The sequence below is a fragment of the Rhincodon typus genome, chromosome 47 (assembly GCF_021869965.1).
Source record: "Rhincodon typus isolate 14 chromosome 47, sRhiTyp1.1, whole genome shotgun sequence".
NCBI classification, from domain to species: domain Eukaryota; kingdom Metazoa; phylum Chordata; class Chondrichthyes; order Orectolobiformes; family Rhincodontidae; genus Rhincodon; species Rhincodon typus.
This window is the reverse complement of record NC_063378.1, coordinates 1,142,295-1,168,174: the sequence shown is the minus strand read 5'-3', so window position 1 is coordinate 1,168,174 and position 25,880 is coordinate 1,142,295. Positions and strand designations below refer to the sequence as shown.

General features: G+C 42.2%; 1 protein-coding gene and 1 long non-coding RNA gene across 3 annotated transcripts in view; both read left to right on the top strand.

The window, feature by feature from the left end:
- The first annotated feature begins 6,202 nt into the window (after positions 1-6,202).
- On the top strand, positions 6,203-14,574 carry LOC125487948. Its single transcript, XR_007266165.1, has 3 exons — positions 6,203-6,248; positions 10,418-10,528; positions 13,282-14,574. It is a non-coding gene; the product is annotated as an uncharacterized LOC125487948 (long non-coding RNA).
- A 6,592-nt stretch (positions 14,575-21,166) lies between these two features.
- LOC125487947 overlaps positions 21,167-25,880 on the top strand; it is a 21,594-nt gene continuing 16,880 nt past the window's right edge. The window contains exons 1-2 of one of the 2 annotated variants that reach the window (XM_048620640.1): positions 21,185-21,263; positions 24,807-24,842. In XM_048620640.1, the coding sequence (XP_048476597.1) occupies positions 21,233-21,263; positions 24,807-24,842 (67 nt within the window). In that variant the 5' untranslated portion in view covers positions 21,185-21,232. Of the gene's footprint in view, positions 21,264-24,806; positions 24,843-25,880 lie in introns of both variants that reach the window. The other variant, XM_048620641.1, reaches the window with a different exon arrangement.

Here is a 25,880-nt window from a genome sequence, read left to right as displayed (position 1 = left end):
GTAATAACCCCCAGGATGTTGATAATGGGATAGATTCAGTGATGGTAACACCATTGAACATCAAGGGGCGATGGTTAGATTGTCTCTTATTGGAGATGGTCACAGCCTGGCATTTGTGTGTCGTGAGTATTACTTGCTACTTGTCAGCCCAAGCCTAGATATTGTCCAGATCTAGCTGTATTTGGACACAGCCTGTTTCAGTATCTGAGGAGTGGCCAATAGTGCTGAACATTGTACAATCATCAGCGAACATTCCCACTTCTGACCTGACGATAGAGGAAAGGTCATGGACCACATATCAATCATGAGATTTGTAGGTGAATAGTGCTATCTTAATTTCTCTGTTTTCTCTTTATTGAATGGGAGAGTGTGGTCTCCCTACTTAAGAAAAGATATCCCATCCATAGAGAGAGTGCAGCAGCGGTTCACTTGGCTGATAACAGGAGTAGCAGGACTGTCCTGGGAGGAGAGATTGATTTGACTGGGACCTGTATTACCTAGAGTTTGGAAGGATGAGAAGGGGATCTGATTGAAACTTATAAAATTCTAAGCCAGCACACCGCCCCCTCCCACCACAGTCTTCGGAAACATCCTCCCTGAATCTACCCTGCCTACTTATTGATATATAAAATAAAACAAAGAAATGAGGATGCTGGAGATCTGAAACAAAAGCAGCAAAGCAGGTCTGTGAGGGGACCGCTTTGCAGAACACCTACGCTCGGTTCGCAACAAACAACTGCACCTCCCAGTCGCGAACCATTTCAACTCCCCCCTCCCATTCTGCAGATGACACGTTCATCCTGGGCCTCCTGCAGTGCCACAACGATGCTACCCGAAGGTTGCAGGAACAGCAACTCATATTCCGCTTGGGAACCCTGCAGCCCAATGGTATCAATGTGGATTTCACAAGCTTCAAAATCTCCCCTCCCCCTACCGCATCCCAGAACCAGCCCAGCTCGTCCCCGCCTCCCTAACCTGTCCTTCCTCCCCCCTATCCCCTCCTCCCACCTCAAGCCCCACCCCCATCTCCTACCTACTAACCTCATCCCGCCCCCTTGACCTGTCTGTCCTCCCTGGACTGACCTATCTCCTCCCTACCTCCCCACCTACACTCGCCTTTACTGGCTCCATTCCCACCTCTTTGACCTGTCTGTCTCCTCTCCACCTATCTTCTCCTCTATCCATCTTCTATCCTCCTCCCCCTCTTTTCCTATTTATTTCAGAACCCCCTTCCCCTCCCCCATTTCTGAAGAAGGGTCTAGGCCCGAAACGTCAGCCTTCCTGCTCCTCTGATGCTGCTTGGCCTGCTGTGTTCATCCAGCTCTACACCTTGTTATCTTAAAGCAGGTCTGTGTTCTGCCATCAATTTATTATGTTGTTAGGTGCAGCAATTTAAGTTTTTATTTAATGATATGCAGCAAATTTTGTTTTATCCCGCACCCTATGAATTAGCATGCTCGGTAAACTAGCAAAAGTTATAGAACAAAGAAAAACAGCACAGGAACAGGCTCTTCAGCACTCCAAGCCTGCGCCAACACATTTTGCCCTTCTATACAAAAACTATCTTCCCTTACAGGATCCATACCCTTCTAATTCCTTCCTATTCTTGTATTCGTCCAAGTGCTTCTTGAAAGCTGCTATTGTGTCTGCTCCCTCCACCTCCTCTGGCAGCACATTCCAGACATTCATCACCCTTTGCATGAAGAACCTGCTTTGCACGTCTCTTTTAAACCAACCCCTCTCCACTCTGCACCTTGAACCTCTGTCCCCTAGTAATTGAGCCCTCCACCCTGGGAAAAAGCCTCATACTTTCCACTCGATCCATGACATTCACAATCTTACAAACTTCTTTCAGGTCGCCCTTCAAACTCTTGCATTCCAGTGAAAACAAACCCAGTCTGTTCAAACTTCCTTCATAGCTAAAATCCCCCATACCAAGCAACATCCTGGTAAACATTTTCTGTCCAAAGCATCCAAGTGTGGCCTAACTAAAGTTCTATAAAGCTGCAGCATAACTCGCCTATCTTTTTCTCAATGGAGACAAGCATACCTAGGCCTTTTCTAACTATCGTATCTACCTGCGCTGCCACCTTCAGTGATCTGTGGACCTGCACACCCAGATCCCACTGCAATGTTCCTAAGGGTTCTGTCATTCACCGTATAATTTCTACCTGTACTTGACCTTCCAAACTGCATCACCTCATATTTATCTGGATTAAACTCCATCTGCCATTTTTCTGCCCATGCCTCCAACTGATCTATATCCTACTGTATCCTCTGACAATCCTCCTCACTACCCACAACTCCATCAATCTTTGTATCATCCACAAACTTACTAATTACACCAGCTATGTTTTCCTCCAAATCATTTACATATACCACGAACAGCAGAGGTCCCAGCACTGATGCATGTGGAACACCACTAGTCACAACCCTCCATTCCAAAAAGCATCCTTCCACCGCTACCCTCTGTTTCCTATAACGAAGCCAGTTCTGTATCCATCTTGCCAGCTCACCTCTGCTACATGTGAGTTCACCTTTTGTACCGGTCTGCCATGAGGGACCTTGTCAAAGGCTTTACTGAAGTCCACGTAAACAACATCAACCACTTTTCCCTCATGAATCATCTTTGTCACCTGCTCAAAAAACTTGATCAAGTTATTGAGATACGACCTTCCCCACACAAAACCATGCCGTCGATCACTAACATTTGCTTCCAAATGCGAATAGACCTTGTCCCTGTAAATCCTTTCCAATAACTTCCCTACCACCAACATGAGGCTCACAGCCATGTGATTTCCTGGATTATCCCTATTACCATTAAACAATGGCATAACATTGGCTGTTTTCCAGTACTCTGGGACCCATGGTTAAAGAGGATACAAAGATGTCTGTCAATGCTACAGCAATTTGTTTTCTTGCCTCCCTCAATTTTCTGGGATAGATCTCATCATAACCCAGGGACATGTCTACCTTAAACATTTTTTAAGACACACACCTTTTCTTCTTTAATAGCAACTTGGCTTAGAAATTCGACATTCCCTCCCCTGAGATCATCTTCCACCAATTCCTCCTCTTTGGTGAATACCAATACAAAGTATTCATTTACGACCTCACCTACCTGTTCTGGCTCCACACATATATCTCTCAAATAATGCAACATTTAGTCTATTATTCAGTCCAATTATTATAGTTTTCAAAATTTATTTACATCAATGTAAATATACTTGTTGTTCAATCAAATGGCCACATGGAATGTCAACAATTGATTCAATTTCGAGCCACTTGCGACTCAAATTTCAAGATCTACCACAATGTCTGAGTAGTCACTTGAGGGTGAGAATGAGAAGGCTGTCTGCAGTAAGTTTTATTTAAGGAAAGATTGCATTATCATTTCAGCAATTTTGCTGTAAATAAAGTATAACACTGGTGTGTATACACCCTGTACTATATTTCTATTACTTGGCATATTGATTATGTTACTACTCGTTATGGACCAGACCAGACCAAAACCTATGTTTATTTTATTTGAAGGCAAGTGTAAGGTGCTATGTTCCAGATGTGACTCTATTAGTCCACCACTAGGGTTTATGCAAAATACACTTTATTCTTACAAACAGTTAAAATACAAACAAAATGAAGAAGAATTGACATTACTTTAACTCTGTTGAACTACTTGATAAAATAACATATTATTTAAGTACTAATCATCAACTGTTCCAATATTACAGCATCCCATAAACACGCAAAGGCAAATTCAGCAAAAAAGATTTTCTGAAAAGGGTCACTGGGCCTGAAACTTTAACTCTGTTTTTTTCCCTTCACAGATGCTTCCAGACCTGCTAAGCTTTTCTAACAAGTTTGTTTTTCTTCCAGATTTTCCTCACATGTTAACTCCCTTTCAGTCCGTGAGAAAGGAACACCAAAAGAGACAATCTAGCAGCAGAGAGAGAGCTGAAGCTTTGTTCTTGCTGCAGCAGAGAAAGCTGTATCTAGCAGCTTCAACAGCCAGCTCCAAATCCCAAATGAAAACACAACCTTGGGTCTATGTGAGCCTGACTCCACCCACTCATGCTTCCTTTATTTCTAATTTTACAAAAACACATTCAAGGAGCTAAAAGCTGTTTAGCCACTGCTTCTGATGCAGACATTATGTCAGCACTGTAGTAAGACTCCTCTGTAAGAGAAACAGCACAGAACAAATCCCTCTTAGAGATACAGTACTGTCACACTCTAGATTATCCGGAATATTTGGTCAACTGGCACACTCCAGGACCCATAGGTGCCAATAATAAAAGATTTGCTGCATATTGATAAGCTGGAAGTGCCTAATGGGTTTTTTAAGGCCTGATCAAAATGATTGCAAGAAGACACATGCTTTGTTAAAAAGCAAATTTATTAGCTTAATCTAATTTAGATATAGGCGAACTAATGAGTGAATCTATTAGCTGAAACAACTTCAAACATATTCAACAAGCCTGTTTTTCGCATATTTTCCTTCAGTTGCTTTTCCACCATGTCCAAATAACCCTTAATGCTTAACCCTGAGAAGTCTTGATCAGATGGGCCAAGAAGTGACGGATGGAGTTCAATGTAGATAAATGTAAGGTGTTGCATTTTGGTAAGGGAAACTAGGGCAGGAGTTATGTAGCCAATGGTAGGGACCTTGGCTGCAGGTACAAAATTCCTTGAAAGTGGCACTGCAGATAGACAGGTGGTGAAAAAGACACTTGGTACACTTGCCTTCATTGGTTAGTTCATTGAGTATAGGAGTTGGGATGTCATGTTACAGCTGTGCAAGATATTGGTCAGGTAAATTTGGAGTAATGTGTATAGTTCTAGTCTCCCTGCTATAGGAAGGATGTTGTGAAACTAGAAAGGGTACAGAAAAAGTTTACAAGGATGTTGCTCGGACTGGAAGGCTTGAGTTATCAGGAGAAGTTGGACAGGCTGGGACTTTATTTTCCTGGAGCATAGCAAGCTGAGGGGTGACCTTCTAAAAGTTTATAAAATCATGAGGGGCATAGATAAGGTGAATAACCAAGGTCTTTTCTCAGAGGTAAGGGAGTCCAAATCCAGACGGCATAGGTTTAAGGTGAGGGGGAGGGGAAATTTAAAAGGAACCTGAGGGGCAACTTTTTCACACTGAGGGTGGTGAGTGTATGGAACGAGCTGCCAGAGGAAGTGGTAGAGGTGGGTACAATGACAACATTTAAAAGACATTTAGAGAGGTACATGAATAGGAAAGGGTTAGATGGATATGAGTCAAATGCAGGAAAATGGGGCTAGTTAAGTTGGGAAACCTGGTCAGCATGGACGAGTTGAGCCAAAGGGTCTGTTTCCATGCTGTCTGACTCTTTGACTATCATTCTAAAGTCTAAGACTGCAGCAGATGAGGTGGAGTAGGTTCAAAGGGCCAAAACCCCTGCTCCTAGTTTCTAATTGTCATTTGCAATTGTTCAATCCAGCAATTGTACAGCGTGGGGACATTTGAGGTACATCAGTGATGGACTGGCCGCTAATGGACCAGTTTGAATTGAGTGCTTGCAAAACTTGACATGTCTAGTTCAAAGATATCTTATATTTGGGTCTGCAGTCATGAAATTTGGGATCCAGGAGACGGACAGATTTCTTTGCATGATTCTCATCATTAATCATTGTTTCCCCTTTTCACCCGGTGATTTTTTTTGCGCTGTTCCACACAACAGACAAACCCTCACCGCCGATAGTGAGCACAGTGCAGGGTCCCACTGCAAGCCCGGGCAAAGAGTTTGTTATCATTACATGCAGAGGGGAGATCCGCTCCAGAGGAGGAATATTTTACTCGTACAAAAATCAGTTCGCAAATTTCACACAGCTGCATCGGGTGACTGCGCATGAGCAAAGCGTGAATTTCACCGTCAGTGTCACGGGAAAAGACACCGCAGGGAATTACAGCTGCCTGTATCAAACAGAAATCTCGGGGCATCCAATTGCTTCCACATTCAGTGAAAGTGTTGCAGTTTCCTGGAAAGGTAAAGAACAACGCAAGTCATATCAAGTTTTGATTTGATTTCATCAGATTTATTATTGTCACAACAATTTGACTGATTGATTTATTATTGTCACGTACTGAGATACAGTGAAAAATACTGTTTTGCGTGCTATCCAGGCAAATCATTACTTAAATAAATACATCAGGGTAATAGAACAGAATGCAGAATATGATGTTATCGTTACAGAGAAAGTTCAACTTTAACATCCGAGAGGTTGGTTCAAAAGTCTGATAACAGCAGGGAAGAAGCTGTTCTTGAATTTATTGGTACATGTTTCCAACCTTTTATATCTTCTGCTAGATGAAAGAGGGCGGAAGAGAGTATACAAGCAGAATTTAGGGAGTTAGGAGCCAAGTTAAAAAGTAGGACCTCAGAGGTAGTAAGTTCAGGATTGCTACCAGTGCCACGTGCTAGTCAGAGTAGAAATGAAAGATTAGGCAGGATAAATGAGTGGCTTGAGAGATGGTGCAGGAGGGAGGGCTTCAGATTTTTGGGACATTGGGACCAGTTCTGGGGGAGGTGGGACTATTTCAAATTGGATGGTCTACACCTGGGCTGGACTGGAACCAATGTCCTAGGGTCTGCTTTTGCTAACGCTGTTGGGGAGGGTTTAAACTGATGTGGCAGGGGGATGGGAACCAAATGAGGAGGTTAGTGGACAGTAAGGAGATAGTAACTAAAGCCTGTAAGGAACTAGATAATGAAGTCAGTGTGACTAAGGGGAAGAGTAGGCAGAGAGCAGATGATGAACACAGAGGGACAGGTGGTCTGAGGTGCATTTGTTTTAATGTGAGAAGTGTAGTAGATAAGGCAGATGAACCTAGGGCTGGGATTAGTACCTGGGAGTATGATGTTATTACTATTACTGAGACTTGGTTGAGGGAAGGGCAAGACTGGCGACTCTATATCCCAGGATATAGATGCTTAAGGTGGGATAGAGAGGGAGTAAAAGGGGTGGAGAAGTTGCATTACTAGTCATAAAGGATATCACAGCTATTCTGAAGGAGGGCACTATGGAGAACTCGAGCAGTGAGGCAATATGGGCAGAGCTCAGAAATAGGAAGCATGCAGTAACAATGTTGGGGCTGTACTACAGGCCTCCCAACAGCGAGCGTGAGATAGAGGCACGAATAGTAGACAGATTATGGAAAGATGTAGGAGCAACAGGGTGGTGGTGATGGGAGATTTTAATTTTCGCAACATTGACTGGGATTCACTTAGTGTTAGGGGTTTAGATGGAGCAGAATTTGTAAGGAGCATCCAAGAGGGTTTTCTAGAGCAGTATGTAAATAGTCCAACTTGGGAAGGGGTCATACTGGACCTGGTGTTAGGGAATGAGCCCAGCCAGGTGGTTGAAGTTTCAGTAGGGGATTACTTTGGGAATAGTGATCACAATTCCGTAAGTTTTAGAATACTGATGGACAAAGATGAGAGTGGTCCTAAAGGAAGAGTGCTGAATTGGGGAAAGGCTAACTATATCAAAATTCGACAGGAGCTGGGGAATGTGGATTGGGAGCAGCTGTTTGAGAGTAAATCCACATTTGATATGTGGGAGGCTTTTAAAGAGGGGTTGATTAGAGTGCAGGACAGACATGTCCCTGTGAAAATGAGGGATAGAATGGACAAGATTAGGGAACCATGGATGACAGGTGAAATTGTGAGACGAGCAAAGAGGGAAAGGGAAGCATACATAAGGTCAAGGCAACTAAAAACAGACGAAACTATGGAAGAATATCGGGAAAGTAGGACCAATCTGAAATGAGGAATTAAGAGGGCTAAAAGGGGTCATGAAATATCTTTAGCAAACAGGGTTAAGAAAAATCCCAAAGCCTTTTATTCATACATATGGAGCAAGAGGGTAACTAGAGAAAGGGTTGGCCCACTCAAGGACAAAGGAGGGAAGTTATGCGAGGAGTCAGAGAAAATGAGTGAGATTCTTAATGAGTACTTTGCATTGGTATTCACTGAGGAGAATTGCTAATGCTGTCCCCTTATTTAAGAAGGGTAGCAAGGATAATCCAGGTAATTATAGACCGGTGAGCCTGACGTCAGTGGTGGGGAAGCTGCTGGAGAAGATACTGAGGGATAGGATCTATTTACATTTGGAAGAAAATGGGCTTATTAGTGATAGGCAGCATGGTTTTGTGCAGGGAAGATCATGTCTTACCAACTTGATAGAATTCTTTGAGGAAGTGACAAAGTTGATAGATGAGGGAAGGCCATAGATGTCATATACATGGACTTCAGTAAGGTGTTTGATAAGGTTCCCCATGGTAGGCTGATAGAGAAAGTGAAGTCGCAAGGGGTCCAGGGTGTAATAGCTAGATGGATAGACAACTGGCTGGGCAACAGGAGACAGAGAACTGTAGTGGAAGGGAGTTTCTCAAAATGGAGAACTGTGACCAGTGGTGTTCCACAGGGATCCGTGTTGGGACCACTGTTGTTTGTGATATACATAAATGATCTGAAGGAAGGTATAGATGGTCTGATTAGCAAGTTCGCAGATAACACTAAGATTGGTGGAGTAGCAGATAGTGAAGGGGACTGTTGGAGAATGCAGCAGAATATAGATGGATTGGAGAGTTGGGCGGAGAAATGGCAGATGACGTTCAATCCAGGCAAATGCGAGGTGATGCATTTTGGAAGATCCAATTCAAGAGCGAACTATACGGTAAATGGAAAAGCCCCGGGGAAAATTGATACACAGAGAGATCTGGGTGTTCAGGTCCATTGTACCCTGAAGGTGGCAACGCAGGTCGATAGAGTGGTCAAGAAGGCATACGGCATGCTTTCATTCATCGGACGGGGTATTGAGTACAAGAGTTGGCAGGTCATGTTACTGTTGTATCGGACTTTGGTTCAACCACATTTGGAATACTGCGTACGGTTCTGGTCGCCACATTACCAAAAGGATGTGGATGCTTTGGAGAGGGTGCAGAGGAGGTTCACCAGGATGTTGCCTGGTATGGAGGGCACTAGCTATGAAGAGAGGTTGAGTAGATTAGGATTATTTACATTAGAAAGATGGAGGTTGAGGGGGGACCTGATTGAGGTGTACAAAATCATGAGAGGTATAGACAGGGTGGATAGCAAGAAGCTTTTTCTCAGAGTGGAGGACTCAATTACTAGGGGTCACGATTTCAAGGTGAGAGGGGAAAAGTTCTTTACCACAGAGGGTGGTGGGTGCCTGGAACGCGTTGCCAGCGGAGGTGGTAGAGGCGGGCACGATAACATCATTTAAGATGTATCTAGACAGATACACGAATGGGCAGGGAGCAGAGGGATACAGATCCTTGGAAAATAGGCGACGGGTTTAGATAGAGGATCTGGATCGGCGCAGGCTTGGAGGGCTGAAGGGCCTGTTCCTGTGCTGTAATTTTCTTTGTTCTTTGTTCTTTGTTCTATAACCTGGGTGGGAGGTGTCTTTGATTATGTTGGCTGCTTTCCCAAGCCAGCAGGAAGTATAGACAGAGTCAATGGATGGAAGGCTGGTTTGTGTGATGGACTGGGCTGTGTTCACAACGCTCTGTAATTTCTTGCAGTCTTGGGCAGAGCATTGCTGTGCCAAGCTGTTTGACATTTGGATAGGATGCTTTCTATGGTGCAAATATAAAAATTGGGAGAAGTCATTGTGGACATGTGGAATTTCCTTAGCCTTCTGAGGAAGTAGAGGCGTTGGTGTGCTTTCTTGGCCATCATGTCAACATGGATGGACAAGGACAGATTGTTGGTGATCTTCAATCCTAGGAATTTGAAGCTCTCGACCACTTCAGCACCATCGACCCAGACCAGGGTGTGTCCTCCACCACTTAGTTGTCTCTACACCTTAACATCTGATCAATCTGTATTTGTTCACAACAATTAATACAAAGAATTTCAACCTGTCACATTCTCATTTCTGTTTATATGTAGCAAGAGATCAACACTCTACTTGATATTCACAAACAACGGTAAGGATAGCTTTGCCAAATTATGTACCTTCTATGCATGGAAAGATCAAATCATTCCACAATCCATACTGAGAGTTGCCCCATCATGACAGATGTGGATGCAGAAATTAGGAACAGGAGTAGGCCATTCAGCCCCTCGAGCCTGCACCACCATTCAAGAGGATCGTGGCAGATTGGACATGCCTCATGTACAATTTCCTGCCCTTTCTCTGTAACTCTTGATTTCCCCCAGTGATCAAGAATGTATCTATCTCAGCCAATAAGGACTCTTCCCCATACACACAACTACCTATGGCAATGAGTTCAAAGACATTGTAACTGTTTAAATGTTGGCTGTCTCTACAGGAGATGTCAATGCTCCTCAATCATTTCTCTCAGCCTCTCGAGCTCCTGAACATTCCCAATCTAAACTGGGTTCTTCTCATTGCACAGAACAAAATCACACTGCGGTGACTTTGCTGCATCTCTGCCTCAGTCTCTTCGTGCTCATTCTGATGGCGGCCATCATTGTCGAACATTTTGCAAGCGGCTCACCACTAGCAGGTAAAATTGCCATTACTGCTTCTGGTTTGAAACTTCGATGTTCGCTGACACTTGCTTCTATTCTCTGGCTTGGCGCATTCACCATTATATTGGCAGACAGCTGGGCAGCTGGTTTCCTAATGCAGAACAATGCCAACAGCATGGGTTCAATTTCCACACTGGTTGAGGATACCATGAAGGACTCCATCTCATCCCTGTTTGAGGCTTAGTGACCCTCAGGTTACACCCAGTACTTTCTCTCTAACAAGACAGCAGCCCCGTGATTCACTGGGACTATGCCCTGTGCAAATATCTTTTAAACGTTGTAATTGTACCTGTATCTACCACTTCCTCTGGCAGTTCATTCCACATTTGAACCACCTGCTGTATGAAAAAGGTCTTTTTTAAATCTTTCCCCTTCCACCTTAAACCTATGCCCTCTAGTTTTGATCTCCCCTACCCTAGGGAAAAGACATTGGCTATTCACCTTATCCATGCTCCTCGTAATTTTATAAACCTGTATAACATCACCCCTCAATCTCCTATGGTCCAGTGGAAAAATTCCCAGCCTGTCCAGCCTCTTCTTATAACTCAAACACTCTAGTCCTGGTAACATCCTTGTAAATCTTTTCTGCATCCTCTCCAGTTTAATAATCTCCTTCCTATCTCAGGGTGACCAGAACTACATAAAGTATTCCAAGTGAGGCTTAGCAACAGAACCTTATACTTCCCCTCTCCAAGGCAATTCTACTGCCATTTAATACTGAAGTGCTGACATATGCTAACCAGGAGGTTATAGCCTAGTGGTATTATCACGAGATTTATTAATCCAGAAACTCAACAAATGTTCCAAGGGAACTGGGTTCACATACCACCTCAGCAAGTGGTGGAATTTGAATTCAATAAAAATGTAAAATCTGGAATTAAGAATTGAAACGTTTGTCAGTCAGTCAGCCAAAAGTCAGTGGAAAAACCCATCTGGTTCACTCATGTCCTTCAGGGAAGGAAATTGTCTGACTTAAATGTGACTCCAGACCCACAGGAATGTGAGATAGTAGGAACTGCAGATGCTGGAGAATCCGAGACAACAAGGTGCAGAGCTGGATGAACACAACAGGCCAAGCAGCACCATAGGAGCAGAAAGGCTGACGGTATCAATGTGGATTTCACAAGCTTCAAAATCTCCCCTCCCCCTACCGCATCCCAAAACCAGCCCAGCTCATCCCTGCCTCCCTAACCTGTTCTTCCACCCACCTCAAGCCGCACCCCCATCTCCTACCTACTAACCTCATCCCGCCCCCTTGACCTGTCTGTCCTCCCTGGACTGACCTATCCCCTTCCTAACTCCCCACCTACACTCACCTTTACTGGCTCCATCCCCGCCTCTTCAACCTGTCTGTTTCCTCTCCACCTATCTTCTCCTCTATCCATCTTCTATCCGCCTCCCCCACTCTCCCTATTTATTTCAGAACCCCCTTCTCCTCCCCCATTTCTGAAGAAGGGTCTAGGCCCGAAACGTCAGCCTTCCTGCTCCTATGATGCTGCTTGGCCTGCTGTGTTCATCCAGCTCTACACCTTGTTGCCACAGGAATGTGGATGACTCTCAAATTGCCTAGCAAGGAAACTAGGAACAGGTAACAAATACTGGCCATCCAGCGACACCTACATCCCACATAGTCATTTTCAGTGATTCATTCACAAGGACACCCAGATCCCTCTGTACCATAGCACTGTGAAGAGAATGTCACCTTTTTAATCTTCCAACAAAAATGGATAAATAACATCACACTTAGCCATGTCAAACTCCGTCTGCCAAATGTTGGTCCATTCACCATTCACATTCTTCTTCCAGTAAGTGACCAAAATTGTACACCACAGTTCAGATTCCAGTTAATGGTATCCCCATAGTTTGGTTAATGGGCTGATCAGTGCTGGTGATACCCACAGAATGTCAAGGGGAAATGGTTGCATTGTCTCTTATCTGGCATGGTCATTTCCTTTTGCCACTTAAATAAATATTAGCTCCAACTGCACTGGATTTCGGAAGTAAAGCAGAAGTACACTTTAGTTTGTAATACATATCCTCAAGTTCCTGCTGGTTATGTACATGGATGGCTCTAGCGGACACCCCTCTTCCTAGCTTACTCCGGACTGTCCATTTACCCATCCAATTGCAGTATATCTTATGGTTCGCAAAGTGAAGGATGGGATGACCTTTTAGAACTGAAATGAGGAGGAATTTTGACAGCCAGAGGGAGGTGAATCTGTGGAACTCATTGCTGCAGAGGGCTGTGGAGGCCAAGTCACTGAGTGTCTTTAAGACGGATGTAGAGAGATACTTGATTTGTAAGGAGATGAAGGGTTATGGGGAGAAGGCAGAAGAATGGTATTGAGAGATTAGCTGATCAAATGGTAGAGCAGACTCGATGGGTTGAATGGCCTAATTTTGCTCCTATTTCTTAATGGACTTACAGTCTTATGGCTATCTATGTGACTCCTTCCCTAATGTAACCTGCTCTACACTGAATCTGCTTATTTGCTACATGTTTGTTTGTCTTTCATTTCAAGCCAGTTCCTGCACTATGCTATAACCACAGGACATTTTTCACTATCCGTGTATGCAGTTAGATACTAATGTATCAGAGATCCATAAACTGGGCTCCATTCAGAAGATACTTTCACAATGTTTACAGGAAGCCCACATGCTAACAATTTCACATTCAGTCCATGTTAATATGATAATACACTGGGTTTTTTTTTTTTACTTTTTGCAGGAGCGAAAAAGGATCTGAGAAAACGCACTGTTCGTCTCTTCACAACAGGAGTATGATGTTTGAAGTGTGAATCGATTCACTTGCTGTTTCCAATGTGTTTTCAGAAGATGGGTTACATTTCTATGCTTTCTGTCACTCCCTGCCAATTGGTCCATACTCGTGTCTTCTGCAATGCTGCTCTCTCTCTTCCACACACGTTCAGGAGACTGCGAAGCTTCACATCCAATCATAAAGTGTATAACAGGCCCTTTAGTCCGTTGAAACTGTACTGCCAAAAACTGTTATAAATCTACAGTAATCCCACTTCCAGCCCATTGCCTGAGTTTAGTAATGTCCTTTTAGTTGAAGGACTTTATCTGGTCAAACCTAGGTGTGACTCCAAACCCGTAGCAATGTGCTTTTGTCTTCATTGCTCCTCTGGGCAATTAGGGGTGGACAACAATTGCTGGCCCAGCCAATGTTGCCCACATCCCATGACCCCATTAAAAATAAGACCATGTGTGATATCAGGTTCCATTGCCATATGATACATCCACGTATGGAACTGGGTATACAGCAGATGTCCCACCCACCTCCAGCTTTTCAAAACCCATCTTCAATGCTGATTCTCAACTTTGAAGAGCACAGCATAGTCTGTCTCACCAAGGAACTTGCCCAGGAATTTGTCAGCAACAGTGACTGGTCCAGAATGTATCGATGTCAAAGTTTGATGTTTGTACATTGCTCTCACTGTCTGTCATTGTCACATCCCACTGCTCACTCACAGATAAATCCTGCCTCTTGGTTACATTGCATATGTCAGTCTGTGCAATGAAAAGGGAGCTTAAGTAAAGGGCAATCTTCTATTGCAAGCATCAACGAGTGATGGTTTGTGGTGCAGTGTTTGAAACCCTAACCTTAGAGCTCAGAGACCTGGGTTCAATGTTCACATTTGCTTCAAAGTAGAAATGTACAGAACAGAAGTGGCCCTTCAACCCATTGAGTCTGTGTCAACTGAACAACTTGTGAATCTGCACTTGGCCCATTTCTTTGAATTTATAACATTTCAAGTTCTCATCCAAGTAGCTTTATAGAGCTGGGAGGTTTTCCACCTCAACTGCCTTCCCAGGCAGCACATTCCAGACCTCCAACAGCATCTGGGTGATTTATTTTCCCTCAAAATCCTAACTAAAGTTCATGCCCCTCACCTTGTTGTTGACGCTCGCACTAAGAGGAATAGCTGCTTCATAACCCCCCCCAGTCCATGCCCCTCATAATCGTACAAACTTCTATCGGGTCCCTCTTCAACTGCTCTAAAGAAAACAATCTGAGCTTATCCAGCTTCTCTTCATCGCTGAACTATTCCATTCCAGGCAACATCCTGGTGAAGCTTCTCTGCACCCCCTCCAGTTCAATCTCATCCTTCCTATAATGCAGAGACGGGAACTGCACGTAATACTCTAGCGATGGCCTAACCAGAACCAGCTCCAACATCACATCCTCGCTCTTATAATCAATGCCTCAACAGATGAAGATAAGTGTCCCATATGCCTTCTGAACCATCCTATTAACCTATCCTGCCTCCTTCAGGCATCTGTGGACAAACATACCAAGATCCCTATGTTCCTCTGAGCTTTCTAGTGTCCTGCCATTCACTGAGTACTCCCTTCGTCTGTTCTTTCTTCCAACATGCATCACCTCCTTTTTATCAGGGTTCAATGCCATCTGCCACTTATCTGCCCATCTGACCAATCTGCTTATATCCTCCTGCAACCTAACACCTTTCTCCTCACTCCAGCAAATCCTCATGTCATCCACAAACTTACTTATTATCTACAGCCCAGTCCACCACACAAACCAGCCTTCCATCCATTGACTCCATCTGTACTTCCGGCTACCCTGGGAAAGCAGCAAATATAATCAAAGATACCTCCCACCCTGATTGTATTCTCTTCCACTCTCTTCCATTGGGCAGAAGATGCAAAAGTTTGAAAACATGTCCCAACAGATTAAAGATCAGCTTCTTACCTGCTATTATCAGACTTCTGAACAGACCTCTCAAATTCTCTATACCTTCTATGCAGCCGTAAGACCATATTCTGCGTTCTGTTCAATTGCTCTGATGTATTTTGCATAGTATAATCTGCCTATATAGCATGCAAAACAAGATTATTCACTGTACCTCTGTACATGTGACAACAATAAATCAAATATCATCTGTCTCACATCCACATTCACATCCACATTCACATCCACATCATTTATTAATATCATAATCAAGACATGCAACTAAACGTGATTTAAGTAAGTTTTGGAGCAGGTTACTCCTTCTTGTGATCTGTGGAGCTTAGGAATGTCCTGCCCTTTAACCTTAAGTTGCTGGTTTTTGGGGGACATTTTTTAGTGGCATTTCTGACTGACATCATTTACAGCTCACTGTGAGACAGCAGGATTTCATGGCAGTTCCATAGGCACGTGACGTGAGCAGAGGGGAATAAGAAACTCTGTTCAGCACATGTCGTTTGGAATGTGGAGGAGGCCCGATCCCAGTTTTGCTAGTTCCAAACTGCCACAAGATTCTTCAGCAGCTTTCCACGGAGCCTTATGTCAGTGAAAATGAAACACCGGTCAAACAGGAGGCTTTGATAAATAACCAAGGGCAAGCAGCTGAATGATCCACATTGACAAGAGTATAAACAGGAGTTGTACTACTGTGAATGGCTGGAATTGAGCACATGTTTCTCTGTATGTTTCTATTGTACTGTCTCTCTTTCACTTTCTCTCTTGCATTTTCTCTTTCCCTGCACCACCCCAGTCCCAGGGATCATCCTAGTGAATCTTCTCTGAACTGCCTCCAATTAAATGATGTATTTCCTTAAATAAAGGGAGCAAAACTGTTCACAGTGTTCCAGTTGTGGTATCCTCAGAACATTGTACAGTTGCAATAAGTCTTACCCACTCTTATACTCCACCCCCTTGAAGTATGGACCAACATTCCATTAGCCCTTCCTAATTACCTGCTGCCCTTCTGTGCGAGCTTTCAGTGTTTTATGGCATGTATTCCCACCCCCACAAGTTTCTTTGTTTTAGTTGGCATCAGTAGCCTTGAAAATCAATTTTGTAATTCTGTTCACACACTGGTTGCCTGCATTGTAGCTGTATAGATTCTGATACATGACAAGGGTCAGTTTGGATCAATGAATGTATTCTAAAGGACCAGGTTATGGTTTCAAACCACCTCCAATGTGACACTGTAAGGCTGTAAGAGGGGAAATGCTGTTCTCAGGTACAGCCTTAATGTGTACATGTACCAATTTCCACAGAAAAAAAACACAAATAATTGTTACTTAGGGTTGGTCTGCCTTTTGCTTCCCATGACCCAACAGTTACACAAGGTGCACAGTTAGTTCCCCATTTCACTTGAATGGTAATGACTTGCGTAAGTGTAGTCTTATCACACTGGCTTAGGATGGGAAGGTGCAATCTCACACTATTACATGCATTACTCACAACACTGAATAGTTTTGAAAGATGCTTTTGACAAAAAAGTTCTGTGCTACTTTGTGCATCAGGCAGACCTCCAAAATGTCCTCATAGGCTTGTGACACTTCAGAGCCTGCCATGGTTTATTATTCTTTTAATAGCACAAGACTCACTGTAAATTTCTATATTGTTCAGATGTCATTGTCAATATTATTTTGTTTGCTCCATTTCAAAAGAAGGAATTCGCATTAATCCATTGGCCTTCCCTTGGGCATGGTTTATGTCCTAATATTGTTTGAAGTAGAATATGTGCAGTATGTGCTGACCAATTCACATCAAGCGTAAAGAAAAGAAGGAGATGGAATGAATTTGGGACTCTGCAACTTCTCTGTCTAATCAATAGGATGATTTTTGTTCTGATTGTGGATTGGAACAAACCTTACTGCCACACACTCACTCCATAACATTTATCGCTCTGTAATGAGGTTATCAGGAAGGCTAATGGAATATTGGTCTTTAATTCAAGGGGGTGGTTTATAAAAGTAGGGAAGTAGGGAAGGGTCACTGGACCTAAACATTAACGTTAATTTCTCTTCAGAGATGTTGCCAGACCTGTTGAGCTTTTCCAGCAATTTCTGTTCCTGTTTCTTATTACAACTGTACAAAGTTGTGGGGAGACCACATCTGGAACACTGTGAGCAGTTTTGTTCTCCTTATTTAAGGAAATACATAATTTAGTTGGAGGCAGAGAAGGTTCACTGGGATGACCTCTGGGATGGAGGGATTGTGTTTTGGGCAAAGGCTAAACAGGTTGCCACAGAAATAAGTGCTGGAGAAACTCAGCAGGTCTGGCTGCATCTGTATGGAGTTAAAAACAGAGTTAACATTCCAAGGCCGTAACACCGTAAGAAATAGGACTGGGAGTAGGTCATTCGACCCATCAGGCCTGTTCTGTCATTCAATAGGATCAGGACTGATCTGATATTTCTCACATTCACTTCCCTGACCTTTCCCTTGATTCCCTGACTGATCAAGAATTTATCTATCTCAGCCTTAGACATACATGAGGACTCCACAGCCCCCCTCCCTACACACAGCTCTCCATGGCAAGGAGTTCTAAAGACTCACAACCCTCTGAGAGAAGGAATTCCACCTCATCTCAGTCTTCAATGGTTCCCCTTTATTCTGACACTATGCCCTCTGGTCCTAGACTCTCCCATGAGGGGAAACATCCTCCCAGCATTGACCCTGTAAAGACCCCATATGTTTCAATGAGATTGCCTCTCATTCTTCCAAACTCCATTGAGTAGAGTCTCAACCTGTTTAAACTCTGACCTCTGTTATCCTGGCTACAGTTATATGTTGTGACGTGTCCTGTAATCTGTGACGTGAAGTTACCTGTGTTGACCACATAAGGTATGTTTTATTGTTGTCTCTAGACATACTGGCACCACTATCATTTCCAATGGAGTTTGATTTGTGGCTGGTTTCGATGTGGTATAACTATTGGGACATTCTTCACCAGTGATACACCATTAACTGGGATCGAATATTGTGATCAGGGTTTTGTTTATTCATTGGCTGAGTGCCAGAGAGGTTTCTGGAGGAAAGAGCACACTTTGAGATGAAAGTAACCAGAACAAAAGATCGTGCAAGAGTGAGCCCTCAAGACCAACATTTGAGAAGTACGTGAGCTGAAGTTATCTTCAGTGAAGACAAAGAACCACAAGGTGACATTTACAGTGAGGGCAAAGTTGGTCACTTCACTCAAATCAGACTCGTTTTTGTTTCGAGCCAAACTCATAAATTTAGAGACTCAGTGAAATATGAATTAAGTTCAAGTGAGGTAAAGTCAAATGAAGTGAGTTAAAGTTGATGTCAAGTCAGACAAAGTAAGAAGACAATGTTACAACAAGTGTGTTTTATATTGATACCTAAGGAGTTAAATAAAGAGGGGTTTGTTTAATTAAATTCTGAATCGAATCCCTCTCTGTCTACATGGCCCATGGAAATGGTCTCAAAATCAGCAACAATGTGGAATGGACAACAAATTCTGGCCTTGTCAGTGATGTCCACATCCCATCAAAGAATAAAGACAAAAGAACGCAGTGAATACAATGGAGAAACAGATTCACCAACAGTGCAAATAGAGGCCATTCAGCCCATCAAGTCAGCACTGATGGCTAACCTACCAAACATGGACACAATGGGCAAATTTATCACAGCTAATCCACCCAACGTGCCCATATTTGGACTATAGGAGGAAACCAGAGCACCCAGAGGAAACCCACACAGACATGTAGAGAATGTGCAACTTCCACATAGACAGTCAACCAAGGGTGGAATCAAACCAGGTCCTGGTGTTGTAAGATAGCAACCACTAGCCACTGTGCCACCATTCTACCCCAATTAATTTAGTGCTGTCTTTTCCTGTTAATATTTTGGAGACTTTGAGCAGATTACCCTTTAGCCTTCGAAATTCTGGAGAGAACAAAATCATGTTCCAAAGGAAGCAAGAAGCCAATTCGATTGGAAACATCAGAAGTGACCAGAACAAGAAACTGAGACATTTATATTCAGGACACCTTGTGAATGGATATTAGTTACTGTGGAAAAGTCTGGTGTTTTTGAGAATTTTCCAGAGGATTCTGGCTTTTTTTTCCTCCCTCGGGAAGTATATAAGTTTGAGATACCTTATACAATTATTATTCAGGGAAATAAGAGTTGAACCTGTAAATTTCTATTATGCTAATGATTACTATGATTTTACACAAATTACTATCTTTGACACAATTAGTAGTGGAGTTCAACGTATTCTATCATGTCCTGGTCTTAACATTGACATAAAACATGATGGAGCAGCAACAATGTACATGTACGTAAGACCATAACATACTGGGGCAGAATAAGTCCATTTGGCCCATTCGATCATGGCCAATATGTTTTCAAAGCCCATTCTCCTGCTTTCTGACTGTAACCCTTGATCCCCTTACCAATCAAGAACCTGTCTATCTCTGTCTTAAAAATACTCAATGACTTGGCCTCCACAACCCTCTGCGCAATGAGCACCCTCTGGCTAAACAAATCCCTGCTCATCTCAGTTAAAAAGAGTCATCCCTTCCCTGTGCTGTTGGAACCGTGTCTCTCCAACAAACTCAGCAAGATTTTTTTATGTGATGGTTTTCATTGCTCATATGCCTGTCCTTCCAGGTCAAGACATTGGCTTCATGCATTTGTGAAGGTTTAAATAAAAACGACAGCAAATGATTTTAGAATGCAAGTCCAGTTCTCGAAGTCAATAGCTTAAGAGTTGAAACTCAATGATAGACATGCACAAGTTTCAAAACTGGATATCTGCTTTTGCTTGTTAGTCCATTAATGTCTTTTTTTTATGTCTTTGATATTACGTCCAAATTGCATTCCTTCCAGTTTTAAATGTGCTGTAGTTCTTGCTTTTAATTCATGTGTGTAAAAATGCCAGGATTGTGAGCTTTAGACTGGTATATGAAAACATGTACTCCTTGCTGACTTTTATTCAAAACTGGGAAAGCATTGGAGACATTTAGTGAAGCCCAACAGCCTGTGCAACTGTTGTGATTATTCCCAGCATGAAATTTAAAGCAGGCCACTTTTAAAAAAAACAATTCTGTTGCAAATACCATGCGGACGAAATTGTGCAGTTAAGACACACAAATAACCCGAGAGTGTAAGCAGTGGACTGACACACTTGAATCCTTGCAGAATGAAACTGATAGGGGATTCATGCCGATCAACATACAAAGTTAATAAAAACAATCAGCATTCCTTCTCATGAGTAAACACTTTGTTCCTCAAATCTATAATAGCATATTGTACAGCATTTCAGATTTGGCAAATTATAGTGATACAAACTGAATGGGATTCAAATACATCTTATGTACATTAAACATTGCATTTTCATTTACAGTCAGTATTTGTGATCTTCAGACACTTTTGGCTTCTAACCACTGGGTAATGGTAATATTGCCATGGACCCACTATCACTCAAGAGAGATGACTTGGGGTGAGTTTAACAGGCCTCAAATGAGGGCTGAGTTGGAGAAGGGGAGAACTTCACAATAATCTCAGTTGGCTGTGGGACCTGAACCTGAGCTGTTAGTGTAATCCAGCATCACAAGCCAGCTGTCCAGCTAACTGAGCTAAATTTAGCCCCTGTGTGTAATCTAGCAGAAGGACCTTAAGGCTCTCACTTCCACACACTGCTTTTGTGCTGACTGTTCAACAATGTTGTCATTTTTTTTTGACGTTTAACAATAACCTGTCTCACTTGAACATGGGCGATAGAGATAGCATTGGGAAACCATATGAAAACTTGTATTGCCAACTCAGTTCCTGTTAATCTTACTCAATACAAACTGTGATATTCCAACCAGTCAGAAACTCAAGTCAGAAATTAAACTAACTCACAGATCTCGACGTCCAAAATATTGAGTGAGAATTTTGTCAGAAAATGTTCGCTTTTTCAATCTTACTTGCAATTGGTGAGTAGTGGGTCCTCACAGTTTGATTATTTAACTCCTCAAAGATTACTCTAAATAATAAGTGGCTTTGGAAACTCATGAATTTCTAGCTGATAAGTTTTGTCCAGTTCTGGTAAAATGAGAGTCGGCTTGTTTTTTTATGAAGAGAGATGGATCATATTGAAATGACCAGACAATTTGCAACTTTGATCAGAGAAATTAATTTAACGACTGAAGGAAGAATGCATGGTCAAGGGAAGATAAACGGACTCATTACCCAGAGGCAACGTGAGAGCGAATGTTACTCTGGGGCTAGGCTGAAGTGAATTGGATTTATAGAAACTTCTCAACAGCCAAGGAAATGTACTTGCATGATGAAGAATATTTGAACTGAGGCAGACAGGTCTCAGGGAATATTTCCAGGAGGGAAAAGGGGGAGTAAAGTGATGATAGAAATGCGTGGAAGTCATTTCTGATGTATTCACATTCCTGAATTTTGCATCAATATCACCTTAGGAGCATCAGATCAGCCATGATCCTATTGAGCGGTGGAGTAGGCTCAAGGGGCCGAATGGCCTACTCCTTCAGCAGTTTTGGAATTAGTATTATTTGCCCCATTATCCAAATCATTTATAAAAGTTGAGGAAAGCTCGCCTCCTGAGAATGATCCGTTCAATCCTCGTCTCTGCTTTTTCTCTACTGAGCAATTTCTAAATCATATGATTCATTCCACCCAGTCCTATAAGCTGTACTTAGATTTGTTGATATCCTGTGTAGGATCTTATGAAAAGCTTTCTGAAAACCTAGTTAATTCTCTGTTTCCTATTTATTGATGCTGCATGGAATGTCCTCAAAATGCTCCATCAGTTTTGTCAAGCAGGATTCCCATTTAATACACCCATGTCAGCGCTGTGCAATTTTTCCATTCTTCACTCCATGCTCGGTTACCAGATTCTCAATCATGGAGTCTAACATGTTCTCTATTGTAGTCATTAAGCTGACAAAGGTCTCCATTAACCCCTTTTCCTCACTATTTCACAGTGGCTTAGTGGTTAGCACTGCTGCCTTACAGTGCCAGGGACCTGGGTTCAATTCCATCCTCAGGAGACTGTCTGTGTGGAGTTTGCACATTCTCCCCATGTCTGCGTGGGTTTGCTCTGGTTTCCTCCCACAGTCCAAAGATGTGCAGGCTAGGTGGATTGGCCATACTAAATTGCCTATAATGTTCAGGGATGTGTAGATTAGGTGGTTTATAAGGGGGTGGGTCTGGGTGGGATGCTCTGAGTGTCAGAGTGGACTTGTTGGGCCAAAGGGCCTGTTTCCACACTGTCAGGATGATGATAATTTCTAGAATCTAGAGTTATGAAAGATAGCCAACAATGTAACAATTTTTTGTATTACCCATTTCTTCACCACGCTGGCATTAACTTCAACTGCGTGAAGATAGTTATCAAACTTCACTTCCCATATTTTTGTATCAACTACCATTTTACTCATTAAATTTATTTGTCACAACATCTCTGTAATTTCTTCAACGCCATGTAAGATGATCTGTATCATTTTCACCTGGATCATTTCCCTTAAGGGTTAAACAGGTTGGGACTCCATTCACTGGAATTTAAAAGAATGAGTGGTAATCTCATTAAAACATGTAGGATTCTTAAGGGGTTTGAAAGGGTCAATTACCAAACCATACTATTCAATCCACCCAGTTCCAAGAGATGTACTTAGATTTGTTGACATCCTGTGTGGGATCTTATGAAAAGCTTTCTGAAAAAGCCTGAGAGGATGTTTCTCCCTTATGGGAGAGTCTAGGACCAGAGGGCATTGTCTCAGAATAAAGGTGCTGAGAATAAAGAGATAGGGAGAAATTTCTACTCTTAGAGGATTTTGTAAGTATTTGGAACTCCCCATTGTACACAGCTGTGTGGGGGCAGAGCCCTTATGTATATTTATGGTTGAAACAGAAAGATTCTTGCTCCACAGCAGAATGAAGTGTTACAGTGAAAAGGCAAGAAGGTAGACCTGAGGAATGTCAGATCAGCCAAGATCCAATTGATTGGTAGAACAGGGTTGAGACGCCAAGTGGCCTATGCCTGTCCTTGTTTCTTATGGTCCCTATGGCCTTGTGCAAGGCCAACAACTGCACTTTCCTGTTCACTAGTGTAATGCTTCCTAACTTTACCTGCGATGGGTCCACATTTTCGGTTGTTTTCGAGTATATCATTAAAACCTTTACTGTCCATCTTTGTATTCATCACTTGCTTGAATTTGTATTGTTTTCCTTCTCCTTAACAGTTTTTTGTTTTTTTTTTCCCACTGGGCCCTAAATTACTACCAATATCTGGCTTCTCTGGTATTCTTAGGAAGGGTCACCGGACCCAAAACGTTAACTCTGTTTTCTCCTTCACAAATACTGCCAGACCTGCTGAGCTTTTCCAGCAACTTTGATTTTGTTTCTGGCTTCTCAATGTTTCTGGTAGTCTGATAATCCATTCAACTCATGAAATTTAGATATCTTTCGTAAACCTTGGTAGATCCACCATTCCAGTTTGGATGTTTGTACATTAAAGGAATGAGCTTTTGTTGTGAACCTTAAGTTTATAAATTTGCTTCTCTCCTATTGATTATTTTTGTTTATTTTCAAACTTGGCTCCAACCAACATGTCCTTGGATATCTATATTTGCCTTTATTCAGCTTTAAGATGAATGATGCACATTCAATTTAAAATAAAATTCTGAGACATTATGGTGATTATTTCCCATAGATTTATCTAAATAACATATGTTAATTAACTCTTTCTCATTACAAAATATTAAATCCAACCTGGTCTAATCCCAGATTGATGCCACAATATACGAGTCCAGGAAAACAACTTCTACACACTCCAGGAATTCATCCTCCAATACATTAATGCTGACTTCATTCAGTCTACATGCAAATTGAAATTTCTCATTCTTACTTTATTACCCACATTAAATGCATCACTCATTTCCTAATTGTAGCATGCCCAAATTTTGTATTATAAGTTTGGTGGTCTATAAATATTTCACACCAATGATTGTTTCCCCTTGCTGTTTTATGTCTGAACCCAAAATGATTAACACCTTTTTGCTTCAGTCATAGTTCCTCAAGCTAATACATTGATGTTTTCCTTATTTTGTGAGCTTTTGTCCCTTTTGTTTTTGTCTGTTCCTTCTTAATGCAGACTGTCCTAGGAGAGTTGTGATGAGATAGGTACGTACAATGTTATACTAAAATTATTTATAATCAGCTCTTGACCTCAAAACCTGAAGACTTCTGGTTTGTGCGTCCAAGGCATTCAAATCAACATGTTATCAAAACTGTCTGAAGGAATGCCTGTTGCAACTCAACTTGAAGCATCTTTAACTAGCATCCACCAATTTATACTATGTTCCCCTAACTTGCAAAAATATTATACTCCCTTCTCACATCCCCACCATCCAAATGTGTCACTACAGAAATTTGCATCTATGTCTGTCTCTAGATTTGTAAAAATGAAAACATTAATATTCATCAATTCCTTTATCATTTCCCATTAGTTCACTTCCACAAGCTGATCAAAATGCAGGACATCTGTAAGTAAGAGAATTTAAAATACAATTGAATTCATTGACATAAAATAAACTTTGTTAATGCTTTTCACTCGGTTATCAGATCAATTGGTTAGAAACAGCTTAAACAAGGCTACTGCAGAATTTGTGTACACCTTTAGAGACATTATTGTGAAAGTTAATCTTCTCACATCTCTTTTCTTCTGTCTATCATGAAGTGCCACAGATTGGCTGATTATATTTCCCAGCAGTATACATAACTAATAGTGTGAGAATTACAATGTTTAAAATGACTGAGGTTGCATTATCAGGTCCTGTTGTTTGAAACTTCATAAAAATGTGATGACCACCAGAAGATTAATAAAAATATTATAAACATTAGAGTCGAACAGTCCTAGAGATCTACAACGCAGCCAAAGACCCTTCAGCTCCTCAGATCTGCTCCAGTCAAAAAAAGTACCTCACTATTCTCTAAACCTATTTTCCCAGCACTTGGCCCATATGCAAGTGCATATCTTAATCCTTTTTCAATGTGATGAGGGTTTCTGCCTCTCCCACCCTTAAAGGCAGGGAGTTCCAGATTCCTCATCACCCTCTGGGTGAAAACATTGTTCCTCCTGCCCCTTACCTTCAATCTATGCCCTATCTTGGTCATTGATTCCTCCATTAAGGAGGAAATATTTCTTCCTGTCTACCCTATTTATGCCCCTCATCATTTTATACACCTTAATTATATCCCCCCTCAATGTCCTTTGCTTAAAGGAAATCAACCCCAGTCTGTCCAATCCCTCTGCAACTCTCCAGCCCCTAAGGCAACATCCTGGTAAGTCTTCCTCTGCACCCTCTCCCAGTGCCTCCGATAATGTGGATTCTAGAACTGCCACACAATACTCTCACTGTGTGGCCTAACCAACATTTTATACAGTCCCAGTATCACCTTCCTGCTCTCAAACTCTCTTTCAAAAAAGCAAGTATCCCCATAGATAGTAGGAACTGCAGATGCTGGAGAATCCGAGACAACAAGGTGCAGGGCTGGATGAACACAGCAGGCCAAGCAGCATC